The sequence below is a fragment of the Typopeltis vanoorti genome, chromosome 23, assembly GCF_054136105.1.
Source record: "Typopeltis vanoorti isolate ZY-2024b chromosome 23, IOZ_Tvanoo_1.0, whole genome shotgun sequence".
Lineage (NCBI taxonomy): Eukaryota > Metazoa > Arthropoda > Arachnida > Uropygi > Thelyphonidae > Typopeltis > Typopeltis vanoorti.
In genome coordinates this window covers 64,982,896-64,999,593 of record NC_143571.1, presented here as the reverse complement: position 1 = coordinate 64,999,593, position 16,698 = coordinate 64,982,896, and the positions used below count along the sequence as shown (strand labels likewise).

The following is a 16,698-nucleotide window of genomic DNA, read 5'->3' as shown; positions in this document are numbered from 1 at the left end:
AAAAGTAACCTCCTGGCCCCCTGACGTCACGAAAAAACTTAAACCTTTCCGCTCCCGTTCCCCCCCTAATATACGGTTTACCAAAAATCCACAAACCTAATTCCCCACTCAGGCCTATAGTAGATGCCACCAATGCACCTTGTTACAGACTGTCTAAACAGTTGGCCAACTCTTTGTCCCCCCTCACCGGAAATTCAGCTTCCTATGTAAAAAACTCGACCCACTTTAAAGCCCTCACAGAAAATTTAACCTTGAATAATACAGACATATTAGTAAGCTTTGATATCTCCTCCTTGTTTACCAATATTCCCTTAACTGACACTTTATCTCTCTTAGAAAACGTTTTTCCCTCTGACATCTTAGATCTCTTTTCCTTCGCCATCAACTCTGGGTATTTCTCTTGGAATAACAAAATCTACAAGCAGATAGAGGGAACCGCCATGGGTTTCCCCCTCTCACCCCCCTTGCCAATTTCTATATGGAAGATTTCGAAAAACGAGCCATAGACTCAGCCCCACTCAAACCTTCTATCTGGCTAAGATATGTAGATGATGTGGTCTCTATTTGGCCTCATGGCCCAGACACGTTAGACTCCTTCCTCGGTCATCTCAATAGCCTACATCCAAGAATCCAGTTTACTATGGAAAAGGAAAAGAACAATTGTTTACCCTTCCTAGACACCTTAGTCACGCGCCTGCCTAATGATACACTTGCCTTCACTGTATACAGAAAACCCACACACACAGGCAGATACATTCACAAACTCTCCCACCACCACCCCTCACAACAATATGGCATCATTAAAACCCTTACCAAGAGAGCCCACAATCTTTGTTCCAGTGGAACTGCCCTCACTACTGAGCTTAACCACATACACAGAACTTTCCTCTCCAATGGCTACAGCGAACACAGCATCAAAAAAATAATCAATTCCTCCCCCATTCCCCATCCCTCTCGTCAACAAGATTTTAAAAATGCCATCACCATACCCTACATCCGTGGCACTTCGGAAAAAATAGCCAAGATACTAAAAAAGTATAACCTACACACAGCATATAAGCCCTACCGCAAACTGGCTACCCTTATCTGTTCTACGAAAGATCAGCTCCCTCCTCTCTCTCTGCCTGGAGTTTACAAAGTACCCTGTTCCTGTAAGCTTGCGTACTTTGGACAGACAGGCAGATCAGCATCCATCCGCCTGGAGGAACACAAGTCGTACATCGTTAAACACAACTATGGCCATTCAGGCTTGGCTGACCAGGTTTTGGACACCACCCACAGAGTATCATGGAAAAAAACCACCATGCTCCACCACAGCAAATTCAAGAAAGAGAGACTTTTCTTAGAAGCAGCAGCAGCTCTCAGAAACCAACCAAATCTTAACAAATACAGTTGCATTAAGCTTCCGAAGATTTGGGAAACAGTCATCAACAGAGGTCCCACCTTACATTCCAGGCCACGTACTACTGCTCTTAGAGGGCGCTCCACCTAGATAGGACTTTAGTGTCACCCACGTGGTTGGGCTTAGTATTGTAAGTTTTTGTGTGCATGTTACATTAATTGTCTTTGTAATCCCCGTAGATGTCCTAGTGACTAGGACAAAATATAGGAAGTATTAAATTCTATTTTAATTCTTTTTGAGTGTTGCAAAAAATCCATTAAACCTCCAACATAATGTCTGTTGGGATCATCATTCACTCATCCCCCCCCCCCCCACACACACACACACCATCCCACACCTCCTCCCAGAGAACAATATTCAGTTCTTAATCTCTTTCCTCTCATGCATTGAAGAATTTCAAGTATTGGTTGGATAGCTGGCAATACTTATGTATTTTAAACGTTGAATAACCATTAAACTACTTGATCCTTCTACTTAGGAGTGATAAATTTGTCGAGAAAACTATTGCTGAAATTGGTACACAAAGGAAATGGCAGGAAATAGAACACTGGAAACAGAACACAAAGGAAATGGAAATCATGCACTGACAAAACACACAAAACATCAACAAACACAAAAAATACAAATGCAAACAATAAAGAAATATATATATATATATATATAGAGAGAGAGATATCTACAACTTACCTGAAATCTTTTAACGAACTAAATATGTGCATTCTACACCATTAAAATCCAAAATAACTGGAAAACTTTGGCAATTGGTCAGCTTTATAATTGTCATCTAGCTAAGAGGGAGAAGTTACAAGTGATGAACAGCTAGTTTGCATCAGTTAGCCTAAGGCAGAGATTAGCACAACTGGTGTGAACAAGTCAGTTTCTTATTGGGCAGAGACCTAATGATGGACAGCTGGCATAAGTCAACACTGTTCTCTTAAACTATAAATTAAAGAAATATGGTGCAATGTGTAGTATTTCTTTAATTCAGAGTTTAATTAAAAATTGAAGAAATTTGAAAAATTAATTCTTTATTATTTATTATTACGTAACACCTCCAGGGAGTCCAAGGACTCATCGAGGGAGGGCACCCACCCCACAATTCTCTGTCTCTACCATTCAATCCACCAACTAGAACTAACTACGACTACACCAATGCTATCTACTGCTCACCACCACTAGTATTTCCACATACAATCACAAACATCCATGCCCGCAGTGGGATTCAAACCCACAGCCAGCCTTTTGGTTGGAGAGTGGATACGCTAACCACTCGGCTAACTAGGCTGGCATTATCCATAAAATAAAACATTTTAAAAAAGAATTTTTAAGAACTTTTAACTAAACTTTGAATTAAAGAAATATTTTACGTTGTACCATATTTCTTCAATTTAGTTTTAAGAGAAGAGAACAGTAAATGTATGCTAGCTATCCATCATCATCATCTGACTTGTTCAGACCATCTATATCAATCACTCTCCTCTCCTCTTTGACTAATGCAGACTAGCTGGTCATCATTTGTATTTCCCCTCTCTTTGTCATTATAGGTGACTAATTATAAAGTCAATTACAATGTTTCAGATTTTTTCTGATTTTAATGGTACAGATGTACATATTTAGTTCATTAAGATTTCAGGTAATGGACATTGATTTCACCTAATGTAATATTCTGAAATTTAAATGTTAATTTAATTCTGGATTTTTATTTTAATTTCTTTCATTCCTATTATTGTTTGTATTTTTCATGTTGTTTTGTATGCTTTATGTATAATTTTGTCACTTTACAGTTCTGTTTGCAATATAGCATTGGAGCTTAAATTAGTATTGGTTTTGTGGGACCTAACCAGGTCTTTTCTGTAGTTTGTTACAGTGGTGTTCAAATTCTTTTTCACTTTATTTCTTTTGTCAAAGCACATGCCCTAGGTATCAGTTAGATCCTTAATTTTTTTTTCCCCCCATATAAAGAGTGCACTTCGAAACCACAAGCACTAAACCATAAGTACTTGAAAATAGGTATGATCATGTCATATAAAAGGTTATGTTTCCTGAACACCACTACAAGGGCAAATCGGCACTGTAGTGTGAAAATAAAAATACTATGGTCAGTATAAGATTTGATTGCTATCCATTTCAAAATAATGTTTTAAACTTAAAAATTTCTACAACTTTAGTTATAAATCTATTTTTCTGTTAATTCATTTTGATGAGGATGAAGATATTCTGTTTAATTTTACCTCTCCAGAAAATAATGGGTGGTTTATTTATTAAGACCGAATTATTTTAATACATATCAACAGGTGAATACTCTGCACATTTGAGTCATTCACCACTTCATGTGTCACTTACAGATGCAATTTTTCAGTGTAAAGATTAAGAAAAAAACAATAAAACATGTTTGTTTATTATTATTGTTATTTTTGCATGTAACGTTAACATAAATCCTTAAAAGAGTTAAAGCCAATCATCTAAAACATTCATCATCACGAACCATGGGCAGTGAGCCCATGGTGTCTGATGCCTCCTTCACTATCTTCTTCCACCTTTCTTTGTCCAGTGTCAGTTTCTGTACACCCATTCCACACCAGTACTTTATGTCGTCTATCTATTCTCTGTATGGTCTACCTCTTCTGCTTATACCAGACATAAATGTCTTTATCTTCTAGTCCTCACTCATTCTACAGATGTGTCCAAATAATTGCAGCTTCCTTATGTTGGAGGTTTAATGGATTTTTTTTACAACACTCAAAAAGAATTAAAATAGAATTTAATACTTCCTATATTTCGTCCTAGTCACTAGGACATCTACGGGGATTACAAAAACAATTAATGTAACATGCACACAAAAACTTACAATACTAAGCCCAACCACGTGGGTGACACTAAAGTCCTATCTAGGTGGAGCACCCTCTAAGGGCAGTAGTAGGTGGCCTGGAATGTAAGGTGGGACCTCAGGCCACCTACTACTGCCCTTAGAGGGTGCTCCACCTAGATAGGACTTTAGTGTCACCCACGTGGTTGGGCTTAGTATTGTAAGTTTTTGTGTGCATGTTACATTAATTGTTTTTGTAATCCCCGTAGATGTCCTAGTGACTAGGACGAAATATAGGAAGTATTAAATTCTATTTTAATTCTTTTTGAGTGTTGTAAAAAAAATCCATTAAACCTCCAACATAATGTCCTCACAGCACTTAAGCCTCTACACAAGAATTGCAGCTTCCATTTTATAATTTTCTGCATTAGATTCTCTTTTGGTTGTATCTTCCAATAGAGCTCTTCATTTGTGATTTTCTATACCCATCCTATTTTAGGATCTTCCTGTAACAAGTTCTTTCAAATGCCGAAATTCTTTTTCTTCATTCCTTATTTATTACCCATGTTTCAGATCCATACAGTACACCGCTAAAGATGCATGTTTCCAGTACTCTTAGTTTTGTTTGCAGGCTGATCACTTTACTTTTTCAGATGTTATCCATGGTCTTGTGATTTGTTCTTCCCTTTGCAATCCTGATCTTTATTTCTTTTTTACAGTCCAAATCATACATCATTTTACTTCCCAAATATGTGAATTGTTCACATATCTAAAACATTGCTTGAGAAAATTGTTTTATTGAAGAATAAGTGGTTACTTTGGAGGTTTTCTAAAGTTCTTTATATTACCTGTAAGATGATAGCCTTAATGTTCTCTATCAACTTCCCCTCCATGCATCACAGGGGAACTTGTGATGTTGAAAGTTTTTTTCATTTGGTTATACCGTAAATTAAAGATGCTGAGAAATTATATTCTTGGTTTCATTCTTTATCCAAATGTAAGCAAACAAGTTTGCTCATGAAGTAACTTCACGACTGGGATACTCTGCTTGTCTATAAGCACATATCCTTACAGACAAGCATAATGCAATGTATTATGGGAAGGGCCACTACCCAGACCAGTTTCAACCTTTATTGAGGTCTTATCAGTGAGAGCCAGACCCAGAAGTGACACCAAGGTTGAACTTGTGATGGTACTATTCCTTTTCATTCTTGTCTGTTCTTTTCTTCCCATATTCTTCACTCTAATTCTAGCGAGTGTTTTTTTTTTAATTCTGCAAACTAATGGTGCCTAATATCATAGAAATTTGGCCACACCTGATCCCCTACCTATGTTAGTCCACTTCTAGAAAGTTTCTTCTAGAAGTGGACTAACTCCACTTCATGTTTGAAGCGGAGTGAGACAGTGCTGAGAAAAGATTAAAAATAATATTTAATACTTCCAATATTTCGTCTGTCACAGAGACATCTTCAAGGAGTACATTAAGATACTTGTAATACACGCGCGCGCGCACACACACATACACACAAAATTAATTGAAATGTGGATGAAAGAATCAAGTCCTAAGTAGGTGGCCAATTGTTGGCAGCCTCAGATGTAATCTGGGATCTTGAAGTATTACTGTTTCCCATATTTTGGAAAATTTTATGCAACCATCTTTATTCAGGTTAGGCTGATTTTTGAGAGCAGCTGCAGATTCGAAAAATAGTCTTTTGAACTTGCTGTGATGGAGCATGATGGTCCTTTTTCAATTGATTCTATGAGCCATATTCTGCAAGGCCTGATTGACCATATGCATGATTGCAGATGTATTTTTTATGTTATATGTGGATTGTGGCTGATCTTCCTGTCTGTCCATTGCAGGAACAGGGACTCTATATACACCAGGAACTGAGAGAGAGAGAGAGAGAAGGGTGTTGGATCCTTAGTGGAATTGGATAAGGTTATATAGTTTCAAGTGGAGGTTGAAAGTTGCGTAAAGATTGTATTTCTTTAAGATTCTAGCTGTTTTTCTGGCTTACCAATGCAAAGGTGTATACTAAAGGGATTTGGTTGCTGTAGACTGACTAGGCTGCGCTGAAGTTCAGCATAATCCACATTGTGGTGGCCAGAACATAGTTCCATCAGCATTAGTGGAATTGATTTATTTGCATTTTAATATTTTGAGATTTAGCTCTAGACACTGCAGTCATGCAGTTTGTCTCGACTGTCTCAAGAAGAATGTCTTCAGCCATTTTTTATATTATACTTCAAAAATTTTATTCTTGTTTAATGTTTTACTTTGTGTAAGGAAATGATAGATGTTTTCATGTCAAGTATCTTCATAACTATCTGAATAATGAGAGCAACTTGACTTTACTCTAAGATGTCTTAGGTCCCATAATGTAGAGTACGCTTCTTAAGATATGTTATTACCTTACATTGTCCATTCGATTGCAATCTTGTATTAAGTTCTCATATTGAACTATCTACACTAACTTCTTGATAAGATCTCGGAAAAATTAAAACTGGTTTATGGAGTGATTCTTCATATTAAGAAATATACTATGTGTTATGGGATATCTAAGCTGCTTATAGCAAGTCAGCTGCTCTCATTATTGCAAATAACTAGTTGCAAAGATATTTTGCAAGTTTTTTTTTTTTCATATTATTATGCAGGTCAGAGATAAAAAAAAAAAAAAAACAATCAGAAAAATAATGACATGAAATCTGATTTAATATCAGAAAAATAAAAGAAAAACCATTGAATTATTATTATTTATATGAGTACTCCATGGGAGACCCACTCTATCCATTAACACAATACTTATATATCTCCTTTAACCTATTCACTGTTGGGGTGCTCACAATTACCTCTGGCAATCCATTCCACTCATTTACCACTCTCCAAGTAAAGAGCCTAGTCTGCACACCCTATCTAACCACATTCTTAGACAATTTCCAAGTACGATCCCCTGTTTTTCTCCTTACTTCTCCATGTATTGAAAAATTTTCTGCTGTGTCATTCTTATAGAATCCCTTTAGTAACTTCTATCATAATATATTTAGTAAGTTTCTGTGATATCCCCTCTCCTCTGCCTGTCAGCTAAATGCTGCAACCCACACACCCTCAATCCATCTTCATAGGGAACATTCCACTGACATGTTACCAGCTTGGTCACTCATCTCTGAATGTTCTCCACCACTTCGTGATTCCAAAGAAATGCAGCTGACCAAATGTAGCCAAATCATAGCTTTATAAAGAGGAATAACCTCACTATTTTTACTTGTCTATGTGTTCCTCAGCATCCAAGTAATTCTCTGAACTATTTTGCCAATTCTTGAAATATGTCCTCTGAATTTCAAATTTCTATCCACCATCACTCCCTGATTTCTAGCCTCATCAATTTCCTGTAAACTAGTACGATTAATATGATACAAAATGTGTAATCTTTTCATCTTGACGTGCATTACATTACATTTCACAACACTGAATTGATGACCATTGTTCTTTGCCTACACCGCCAATTTATTTAAATCATCCTGTAAGATATCTACATCAGCTTTATCAACTGTTGCACTCTCTAGTTTTGTATCATTGGCAGACAAATCAATGTCCTCCCTTCAAATCTTCTGTTATATCATTAATGTACAAATTACAAAAAAGTATTCTGTCAGATGCCTTTGCAAAGTCCATGGGAAGGATTTGATTATGAAAGGATAAAAATTTTGAGAAGAGCTTTGGCAATAGGAAAAAAAGAAATTGTTGCTCTAATGGAAAAGGATGACAAACTAATGAGAAATAGAAATGGAATGATAAATATAATTAATCTGATTAATGAGAGGAGAAGTTGAGGCAGCTATGAAAACAATGAGTCAGGGAAGAGTTCCAGAAAATGGGATACAAGTGGAATTGGTGAAATTTGGAGGGAAGGCAGTGGCTGACTACTTGGCAAGACTCTTCACTCTTTGTTTGAAACAGAGAAATATCCCAGAAACATGGAACAATGCTTAAATATAAAGAGCTAATAAGCTTCATTTTGGTGATATAAAGATTATTTAAATTAAGGGGATATTAAATCCCACATTGTTTTAAAACCGAATAAGAAACTCAAAGATTGGAATCAGAGAGTTTCTTGCCGAATATAGTAAACTATAAAGTATCGGCGACCCCTAGCGTGAGCTAATGCAAGTGACCCTAGTATGTAGTACAATACCGGACAACTCGTAGCAAAGGTGGTGAAGTTCTGATCGCTATTCTTAGGTATTTCCCATAATGTAAAAACACATTTCCTAGGAAATGTATGCTGTTATTACATTATGGTGAACTTCACCACCTTTGCTACGAGTTGTCCGGTATTGTACTACGTACTAGGGTCACTTGCATTAGCTCATGCTAGGGGTTGCCGATACTTTATAGTTTACTATATTCGGCAAGAAACTCTCTGATTCCAATCTTTGAGTTTCTTATTCGGTTTTAAAACAATGTGGGATTATATATCCCCTTAATTTAAATAATCTTTATATCGCCGAAATGAAGCTTATTAGCTCTTTATATTTAAGTAACTTAATGGTTGCACCTGTTTGGAAACTCATATAGCAGAGTATATAAGTTCTTTTTGCTATACATTTTGGTATTAATTGGTCTAGCTACTCACTGATGAAGCCTCAAAAAAGGCTGAAACCGGTCTGGGTAGTGACCTTCCACCATAATGTAATAACAGCATACATTTCCTAGGAAATGTGTTTTTACATTATGGGAAATACCTAAGAATAGCGATCAGAACTTCACCACCTTTGCTACGAGTTGTCCGGTATTGTACTACGTACTAGGGTCACTTGCATTAGCTCACGCTAGGGGTCGCCGATACTTTATAGTTTACTATATTCGGCAAGAAACTCTCTGATTCCAATCTTTGAGTTTCTTATTCGGTTTTAAAACAATGTGGGATTTAATATCCCCTTAATTTAAATGGAACAATGCATTAATATTAATTATTTATGAAAAAGATGGAAAGGAAAATATTAAAAATTATAGCCCCATTAGTTTATTACCAGCACTATACAAAACATTTAAAAAAAGTAATATATAACAGAATAATGCAACAGCTCAAGTATATGCAGTCAGAGTAGCAAGGGTTTAGATGTAATTACAGTACCGGTGATTATATCCATAGTCTTAAGTAAATAATAGAAAAAGATAAACAAATATAATAAACCTCTCTGTTTAGCCTTTGCAGACTTTGAAAAAGCATTTGATTCCATCAGAACCTCAGCTATCCTAGAATCATTATTAAAGCAGGGATATAAGAAAAAGATGATAAAAGAAAAGGAATGCCATGTGCATAAGGATGTCAGTTATGAAAATTTATAAGGAGCAGGCCAAGAGTTGCAACTGGTGTATGGATAATTAAGTCTAAGATTGAAACGAAACTGGCTCTGCATTGAGTAGAGTTATTCTTTGATATTCATTCTTTCTTTTACTTGCAGCATAATGATAGAGTTCTTTTGGGTGGTCTACAGCTTGCATGCAATTGACAGATGCAGACAAGATCATTCAGGTAATGAGTGTCCATTTTGCTAATGGACACTAATCCTGGGGTATGCAACATTGAGTTCACTGCTACCTGTTAACTGGATGAAGAAACTCAGGTGTATGAGGAGGAGGTACTACAGCTGTTGCACAAACTGAATAAGAATTTGGCAGTCAGATTCAGTAGGCAGTCAGTAGGGACTAATGGGATATCAGCACGGATGCTAAAAGAGTGTTCAGCTGAACTGGCTATTCTTTTGATTACGCTATATAATTTGAGTCTCAGAATGGAAGATTCCACAGGAGTGGAAAGAATGTATGGTAATCTTGTTGCACGAGGATAGTGCAAAGACTGATCTATCCAACTATTGACCAATCAGTATCTTAGTGTGGTGGTGGTGAAGATTTGAAAAGTTTGTTAGGACTAATATATAGGAATGGGTCAATAGAGAATCTGTATTTGGCAATGAACAGCATGGTTTTACTAAGGGAAAGTCACGTTTTAGCAACTTACTCACATTCTATCATAATGTTATCACTAAGTTAGACAAGGGGAATGGATACACCATGATACTTTTGGATTTTGCTAAGGACTTTTGACAGAATACATCATGGAAGACTCTTGCATAAATTGGAGAATATGGGATTAGATTATAAAATATTGGTGTGGATAAGAGGATGGCTGACTGACAGATATCAAAGAGTGATATATGGGAGATGTGAGTCTGCAGGACTTAAGGGAACCATTGGTGTACCACAAGGATCAGTATTTGGTCCATTGCTATTTGATCTGTACATTTAATGACATTGGGAAAAATTTGACAGGCAACACACAGTTATTTGCTGATGATGCAAAGATAGGCAGGATAATCAGGAATTTGGCTGATATGCAGCATTTGCATAATGATTTGATTAGGTTGGAATTTTGGACATGTGAAAATGGCTGTCAGTTCAATGTTTGTGAATGTAAAGGCATTCACTTTGGTGTAATTAGATATTCAATGTCATAGTGTTGGCGGAATTATACTAGAAGAAACTGATGAGGTTAGGGATCTTGGAGTTTTAGTAGATAAAATTTAGTTGAAGTTCAAGGGCCATATAGCAAAGATTGCAAATGCGACTCAGAGGATGATTGCAATGCTAAAACAAACCTTGGCATGTAACGATAAGGAATTCATTTGCCTCTTTACAGGACCTTGATAAGACCTCCTTTGGACTATTGTGCACAGGTCTGGTCTGGTTTTGTGGCTTGTGTGATACAGTGGAAAGAGTGCAAAGGAGAATGTTAAAAATGATATTGGGATTGTGGAATACAAATTATGAAGACAGATTGAGCACTGCAGACACTAGCAAGCAGGAGAAAGAAAGGGTCACATGATTGAGACTTACAAACTTCTGAAAGGGTCATACAGGATATCAGTAGGTGGAATTTTTCATTTTATTCTGGGTGGGAAAAGGACAAGAGGGCAACATTGGAAATTGAGAATGAATGCTGTCAAGAAGGGAGCTGGGAGTTCAATTTTTTTTTTCTCATAGAGTGGGGCACGATTGGAATTGGATGTGATAAGTTCAGTAACAGGTATGATAGCTGGTGTTGGTAATATGTGGCTTTCCTTGATGAGTCCCTTACTCCCTGGAAGTCTTTCTTCTTCCTATTATTATTATTAATAAGAAATTTTGAAAGAGAGACAGTCATGCCACTTCTGTTATTAACCTACTTAAGAAAAGTGAAAATTTTCTAATAAATAGAGGAACAAATACAATATGTCTTAGAGGAAGTTTTTCATGAATTGAACTGGAAGAATGGCAGAATTAAAATTAACAGAAAGATTGTAACTCAGTTCTGTTTTGCTGAAGATATAATTTTCTTTTTAGAAGATGCAGAATATCTAGAAATAAAATTAAGAGAATTAGCTCAAGTGTCCAGCCAAATTTCATTAAAGATGAATTTAAACAAAAGTAATTATGAATGACAATTAAACACACACACACACATGCACGCACAAAAAAATGTATATATATATACTGGAAGATAGAAAGTGGAGAGGGTAGATTCATATATTTATTTGAGAGAAATATAACAATTCAAGATGGACAAGTAGAAGAAATAACAGCTAGGTTGAATGGCTTTTGGGAGGATGAACATTATTTCCAAAGGTAATATCCCATTAGTTTGAAGAGATTAGTATGTGTCTTACCTGTAATTACATGTGGAACTTAACGAAAAGATGATTCACAATTAAAAGTTACCCAGAGAAGAATGGAAAGGAATACGCTTGATGTGAAACTTAAAGACAGGATACCTTTCCACATAATAAGATCAAGAACAGGTGTACGGGATATCATTGGTTACATTATGCATTCAAAATGGAGATGGGATGGACATGGCAAGATATAACACAAATGATAAATTATTGACATAAACATGTGGATGGCAGTAGACCAAGGAAGAGATGGCAAGATGAAATTGTAGGCTTGCTGGAATGCAGTGGGTGAAATAAAGCTGAAAATAGAATGGAATGGAGAAAATTTGGGCAGACCTCCATCCAGCAGTTGACCAATTCAGGTTGAAGAAGATTATTATTTTTATGTGCATTTTTTGTGTACTTACTAGGATAAACTACAAATCAACCATTCTCCCCTCTCCACATTCAGAACTCAATGCAAGATACTGGGCAAGAGGTGTTTATCACATTGTATCATCAACAATCATGGGTCCAATGCCCGTAGGTGTCTGATGCCATCTTGATATGATTCTTCCATTGTATTCTATTTTGTGCAAGATGACTCAGTTTGTGTATAGAGTTTCCATGCCATTTGACAATGTCATCGCCCCATTTTCTGTTTGGTCTTCCTTTTTTTGTTCTTTCCTTCAATCATCCCAAACAGCATCATTTTTATTTTCCTCTCATCGTTCATTCTACATATATGGCCAAAGAGATGTAGTTTCCTTTTGATTATTTTCTGGATCAGGTTTTCTTTTAGTTGTATTTATCTGTAGATTTCCTCATTGTTCACTTTCTGGATCCAGCTTATTCTAAAGATCTTTCTATAGCACTTCCTCTCAAATGCTAATATCCTCCTTTCATATTCTCTCAGGAGTACCCAAGCCTCACATCCATAAAGCATGCTGCTGAAGATCCAGGTTTCTACAATGTGCAGTTTAGTTTGCATCTTTATAGCTCGGCTCTTCCATATTTTGTCCATGGCTTTTAAAATAGTTGTTGCTCTGGCTATTCTAATTTTTCTCTCTTTTTTTTGGGGTCCAATCCATGCATCATGTGGCATCCAAGATATATGAAGTGTTCCACATTTTCCAGTTGAAATCTGTCTATGGTAACTGTGTTCAGTAACTCCTGTTGTCCAGATATCATTGTTTTAGTTTTTCAAAGTTGACATTTAGTCCATATCTTTTTCCTTCTGTGTATAGTGTTTGCAATGTTTGCTGCATCTTCTTCAATCAGGACAATGTCATCTGCAAAGCAGAGGTAGTTTATTCTCATGCCATTTATTGAAATATCTCCACCTTCTTCTTTAATCTTATCTAGTGTTCTTCCCAGATGTGTGATGAAGATGATCGGTGATATTGGGTCCCCTTGTGCCTTGACTAGTGGCAAACCAATCTCCAGTCGCACCTGCTATCTTAATTTTTTGCTTGTGCTTGACTGCTTATATCTATCAGCAGGCAGATCAGTTTATTGTCCACACCATAGGATCCCAAGACAGCCCATATCATATTTTGGTCAATATTATCAAATGCTTTTTTTGGAAGTCCATGAAACAGCAGTATATCTTTTTGTTCTTTCTTCGAGCTTTCTCTGCTATTAGTCTTAGTGCGAGTATTTGTTGCACTGTACTTTGATCTTTTCGAAATCCAGCTTGTTCATTAGGACGATGTGCCTCCATATGATCCTTCAGGCATTCTGTAAGTATTTTCATAGACACTTTGCCAAGATGACTCATTAATGCAGTAGTTCTGTAATTGGCGCATTCTAAAGCACTGCCTTTCTTATGAAGAACAACCAAGACCAATTTTTTTCCACTCTTCGGGGGCATACCCTGATCTCCATATTTCATTACATAGCGTATGCATTTCTTTTACAAATGATTCTCTCCCATATTTTAGCATCTCGCCTATTATGTTGGCATCTCCAGGACTCTTGTTGTTCTTGAGATGTTTTATAGCCTTATTCACCTCCTCTTCCAAGATATCATTTTCAAAGATCTCCGCTGGTGGAGAGATTGCTTTTAGTTCTTTATTTCTGTTGCAGTATTATTTAGTTGATTTTTATACAATATCTTGTCCATCAATACTTGACCAGCTTCATCTTTGACTACTACTGATCTTGTTTGCCACTTCCTATTGACATTTATAAGTTTGTAGACCTCTCTAGTTTTGTGTTCTCCATAGTACCGTTCAATGTCTTTGCACTGGTCCTCCAACCATTTGGCTTTATCAGATCTTGCTGCTTTCCGTACTTCCTTGCATTTTTGACAGTATAACTCATCTGCATCTGAATTATCTCCTTTAAGTTCGTTCTCTTTTCTCTTGTACCAATTTTAGCGTTTCCTGAGTTATCCATTTGTTGTTGATCTTTTCTCTTTCAGGAATTACTTCATCTACTGCTTTTTTTAGTACTGTAGTCTCGTTCTGCTCTTGTATTTATATTTTGTTTTTCACTTGGGGTCTTAAGCTTAGTTTCCAATATGTTCTGATATGCTGTTCTTAGCCTGTCTTCATTTAGTTTTGAGATGTCTCTAGCTTTTTGGAACTTTCCTTTGTATTTCTGTTTCAGTTTTAGTCTTATATTTGCAATCATTAAGCTGCAGTCCAAATCAGTATCAGCTCCTTGGAATGATCTGCACTGTTGAACCTGGGTTCTCCATTTCTGGTCTATTAATATCAGGTCGATCATATTCTTGTGTTTGCCATCGAAGGAGTGCCATGTCCATTTACGACAATCTTTTTGTTGGAATTTGGTATTGCAAATCATCAGGTTGCTATCAGTGGCAAATTCCAGAAGCATCTCTCCACGTTCATTTCTTTCTCCATATCCAAATTTTCCCATAACCTTTTCTCATCCTGTGTTATTTTTGCCAATTTTTGCATTCCAATCTCCTCCAATGATAAGTATATCTTGCTTCGGCACCTCATCAATTTCTAGTTGTAGATCCCTATAAAATCTCTCAATGTTTTCACCTGCACTCTCTGCAGTGGATGCATATATTTGAATGCTCGTGATATTAAATGGTTGGGCACTGAATCTTGCAGCCATTATTCTTTCACTGACTGGTTTGTATCCTATCATTGCCTGACAGGCCTTGTTACTTAGCAGGAAACCTATGCCTGCTTCATGTTTACTTTCATTTCCTGACCAGAGAACTCTTCCACCATTTGATTCTCCTGACAATGTCCATCTCATTTCTGAAATACCCAATATATCACATTCGTATTTCTTCTTTAAGCAACTGAAATTTTCCAGTTACCCAGAGTTTACGTACATTTCATGTACCAATTGATTTCCATCCTTTACAGGTCTGAGGTTTATTTTTTTTGTCTTTGTTTTTAGTAACTGATTTTTCGATCCAACCCTGATCACTCGATTGGGGACGTAGACCTTGTTTGACCAGGCGACCTCCGAGCTGGCATGAGTCTTTTCTCTTGTTCTTTGGCATCAGATTTCAATCGTGTTTTCTTTTTACTATCAGCACATCGACACTTATCTGACAAACCCTTAGTCTTGCTTGAAGAGCTTGGGAGAGATGCAAGAAGGAGCATATTGTATCGCTTACACAAAATCATCCATATATTATAATTCCAAAATTTTTTAGTATTTTATCAGACATTTTAAATGATATAATACTTTTCCTGAAAGGAAAATCCAATTCGATAAGATCCCTTTTTTGGGATCTTATTGAATTGGATGCCAGTGTTGCTTTTCTCTGCTGAAATTTTTCTGGTATCTATAGTATTGAATCATTACAGTTGCCTTATGTTTTATGTAGCTTTTGCTTTCTGAATTATGCAATTATAACATTCATGTTATAATTGCATAACTGAAATGTTATAATGCCATAACTCATACTATAATGGAAAATTGCAGTTAGACAAATTTAGTTTCATTTTTTTTATGCATTGAATTGTCAGTTACAATTAACTTTTTGTGTTTTTCTAGGGGTGTGGAAGCTGTTGCTGTTGATTATGTTCGATCTTCCATATTTGGTCCTGTTATACCCAAAGTTGCTGTTGTTGGAACTTATGTACTTTCAGCAATTACCTTAGGTGGTTTGTTTTACTTCATTTATAGTGATGTTGGATTAGTTCAAGCAGTTAAGATGCTATGGAAATTGTAAAACTATGCAAAGTGTTCGTTGGGGTGACATAAAATGCATGTAGTTTAACGAATTTGAAAGATTTACATCATTTGAATTCTCAAAGAAACAGTTTGAAATAAACTTGTTTTTAGAAAGTTTCGCTTAATTTATAAGGAAAAGGGGAAAGTACCTAATTTTTTGTTCTTATTTTCCAGTTTTGTGAATAGAATTTGTATATTAAATAAAGATGTATGACAGATTATTGTCATTCACAAAGAAAACAGCAAATAAATATGAAAATTAACTATCTGTATCTTATCTGTTTATTATCAACATTAATTACTTTTCTTTGAAAGGTATTAAGCAGTTTAGATAAAATTGACATGTATTAATTGATGAACTCTCTTTTGAAACTTGTGTTATGTACTAGACTGATAAAGCTTATGAAGTAATTCTAAATTATTATTTAGAAGCACTTCATTAATTATGGACCTGTATTATGAATAATACAGGTCCATAATTAATTATATTGTCTGAAAATTCATGAATAAAATCCTTGAACTTAATGTACATTGCATGGATGAATCTAGTGACTCACATTGCAGTTCTCTACCGATTGTGATTAATCTGAAAAGTTTAATTTCATTTCACAGGAAGGTCAGA

General features: G+C 36.0%; 1 protein-coding gene across 1 annotated transcript in view; it reads left to right on the top strand.

The window, feature by feature from the left end:
• Positions 1–16,340, top strand: part of SdhD (succinate dehydrogenase, subunit D) — a 36,724-nt gene extending 20,384 nt beyond the window's left edge. Inside the window, exon 4 of the mRNA XM_090412964.1 lies at positions 15,897–16,340. Coding sequence (XP_090269090.1) covers positions 15,897–16,074 — 178 coding nt within the window. The 3' untranslated portion in view covers positions 16,075–16,340. The remainder of the gene's footprint in view (positions 1–15,896) is intronic.
• Positions 16,341–16,698: the final 358 nt, after the last annotated feature.